This window comes from Aplysia californica, unplaced genomic scaffold, assembly GCF_000002075.1.
Source record: "Aplysia californica isolate F4 #8 unplaced genomic scaffold, AplCal3.0 scaffold00086, whole genome shotgun sequence".
In the NCBI taxonomy this organism is placed as follows: domain Eukaryota; kingdom Metazoa; phylum Mollusca; class Gastropoda; order Aplysiida; family Aplysiidae; genus Aplysia; species Aplysia californica.
Window position 1 is genome coordinate 1,040,300 of NW_004797356.1, and position 2,535 is coordinate 1,042,834.

Genomic DNA, 2,535 nt, shown 5'->3' on the forward strand with positions numbered 1-2,535 from the left:
CCCCCACCGCCACCCCACCCCCTTTCCAACGAATACACACCCACAAACATACACAGCCCGACATAATATTATAGAGAGAAAATTAACATGAAACACGGAAGTAATCATGGGAACAAAAGAATCCACTCTCCATACTAAGTCTTGAGGCATGGGCATACACTGTATACATTTAAAGCTTTGCTGCGGCAAACTGCTTGATTTGAAGCCTGTTGAGGAAGTCACGCGACTCAACCCGCCATCCTATACTATTATACTAACAATCACAATACAAAGAACACAATTTACTCTTGTTCTTGATCAATTAATATCCACGTTGAAATATAACGGTGTCTAATCTACTAAACTACGGAATAATCTGACATTGTCAATATTGTTATCGTCACGAGCAGCTATAGAACTAAATAGAAACAGCTCTTCTAACGATTTCATAACTTCGAGGTAATGTCTGTTGGGGTTACACTTGCACATGAAATTTGACAATAAAGTTGAAAATTACCGAGGAAAAGATTATAATCAATGTGACCCACTGTGCCTTTACTTTGCACAAGGGCTGAGCATTCTTAATTTATGCGTATATGCAGTAAAATAAAAAAGGAAGCTCGTATCTGAAATTCATAAATACCAGTTTGTATTTGAAAAACTTATTAGAATGGGCCCTACGGAAAAAAATGATTTAAAAAAGCGTAAGTGTTTTCATGCCCCAATATATATGATCTAGAAGGAGCGGGCCTCCGACCCTGCCTGTCAAGGCTAACCTGGGCTGAGAGAGATACATCCCAGAAGAAAGACAGATACCCGATAAAAATATTCTCCCCACACGGGAATCGAACTCGGTTCTCATGCGTGCAACAGCGAAACGTATAACCGCTACACATCAGATGCCAATATTAAAAAAACCACAAACAATAACCAAAAACCAAAAACCCACAAAACCTTGAGAAATAAAGTGGAGCAGAAATAGTTAGTTCATGGAGACTACATGGATGGTCTCAGAGATGCGTGCATTGATATCATTTTGATCCGATGAAAAGTCATTGACTGATAGGGCAGTTTGCTTTATTCTTTGCTTGCATTGGTATTACTTTGTTATGTACAATGATAAGAGTGTAGTATGGGTTCCTAAAGACGGATGGTAAATATTCATGACTATTTATGAGTAAGCTAAAAGTAGAAATTATCAGCTGCTGACCGATGACGCTTATGATGTTCATGGATGTGCTGTTTGACTGAACAGAGAAAAGAGGATGTGTAAAGGCAACCAATGTGTAACTTGTAACCACTGCCAAGGCAAAATAAATTATGTAGACAAGGTGACAAACAATTTATGTCATGATGGATTTGTGCGATTGTGTTCACGGTTTCAAGCTGCGAAAGGATGAAACTTGACTACCGGAATTCATTCTTTTTTTTTTTTTTTTTTTTGCTCAGCTATCCTTAAGAAGTTGGGAGTTATTTCCTCCAAGTGAACAATAATTTACTTTGACCCACATTTTGTTTAATTTTCTGTGTCTCGGCTGTTTATGTTGCCACCTTGGGAAAGTTCAGTGTTCAAATTTCAGAGAGGGGTTCAATTTTTCCCGGCCGATCTAATCTTCCTCCCCTCCTCTTCTCCAAATCTCAGCTCTACCCCTTACCCCAGCCTCCTCAACATTGCGGCCACTGTTGGGACCCATCTTCAAAAAGGCATTAATTGTTTTGACCACACCTGAAAAAAAATGGTGGCTGAGGCTTTCTCAAGAAGCTGTTTACACCTTCTGCTGTTGAGAAAAAGGGTGTCTTCTTTTCGGCGGTAAAAGTCAAGTATACCTTCCCATGTCTCAACGCATCAATCGTGTGATAGGTCCTCCTTCTTTACTCTTCCTCTGTTATTTTTGTCGGTCTGTCTGTCTATCTTACCTTTTCCCTGCACGAAATAACCATTATTGTGTCGAGTGTCGATGTAGTTCTTATTACTCAAACAAACAATTAGCGCATCATGGCGATCACAGCACGCCTGTTTGCCATTCCCGCAACTTGTGAGACATATACATAACCCTATTCTGACCCCGATAGATGTAGAGCTCTAGGTCAAGCAGGTCAAAATGAAAAAAAAAAAGATGGGAGGTGGGGGGGATACTTTTATCCTTTTTTTCTTTGAACTCGTTCTGAATGTCCCCATTCTGTTTTAATGTCGCGAGTCTCCGCTGTGTACGCTCTCCGAGTCTCCGTCTCTCTCCCGCCCTCCTGGGAGATCTCTCGGCTGCACGAACACAGGCCCTTCGATTACTTCCCCTGGGTAGACTTCTCCAGCAGACATGCGCTCGGGAGGTCCCTGGTCACCATGGAAACTGGACAGCGAGTCGGTGTCGGGGAAAAATACCGTGGTGCCGCGTGGGCTCGCCTGCCGACTCTCCGTGGAAAGTCCTCTCGGGCTGAGCATGCTCGTGACGTCACGGGTCGGGATTTCCCGTCTGGCGGTCGGTGTGATCACCACGCCCATGAAGTCTTGGTCGCTGCTTCCCTGTAACGTTGATGGATGGGGGAGGTTGGGGTGGG

The 2,535-nt window shown here is 42.9% G+C and overlaps 1 protein-coding gene across 1 annotated transcript in view; it reads right to left on the reverse strand.

The window, feature by feature from the left end:
* Positions 1-1,399: 1,399 nt before the first annotated feature.
* LOC101856168 (inositol 1,4,5-trisphosphate receptor type 1) overlaps positions 1,400-2,535 on the reverse strand; it is a gene marked incomplete in the record, with an annotated part of 208,126 nt that continues 206,990 nt past the window's right edge. Inside the window, 1 exon segment of the mRNA XM_035968813.1 lies at positions 1,400-2,500. Within this exon segment, the coding sequence (XP_035824706.1) occupies positions 2,165-2,500 (336 nt within the window).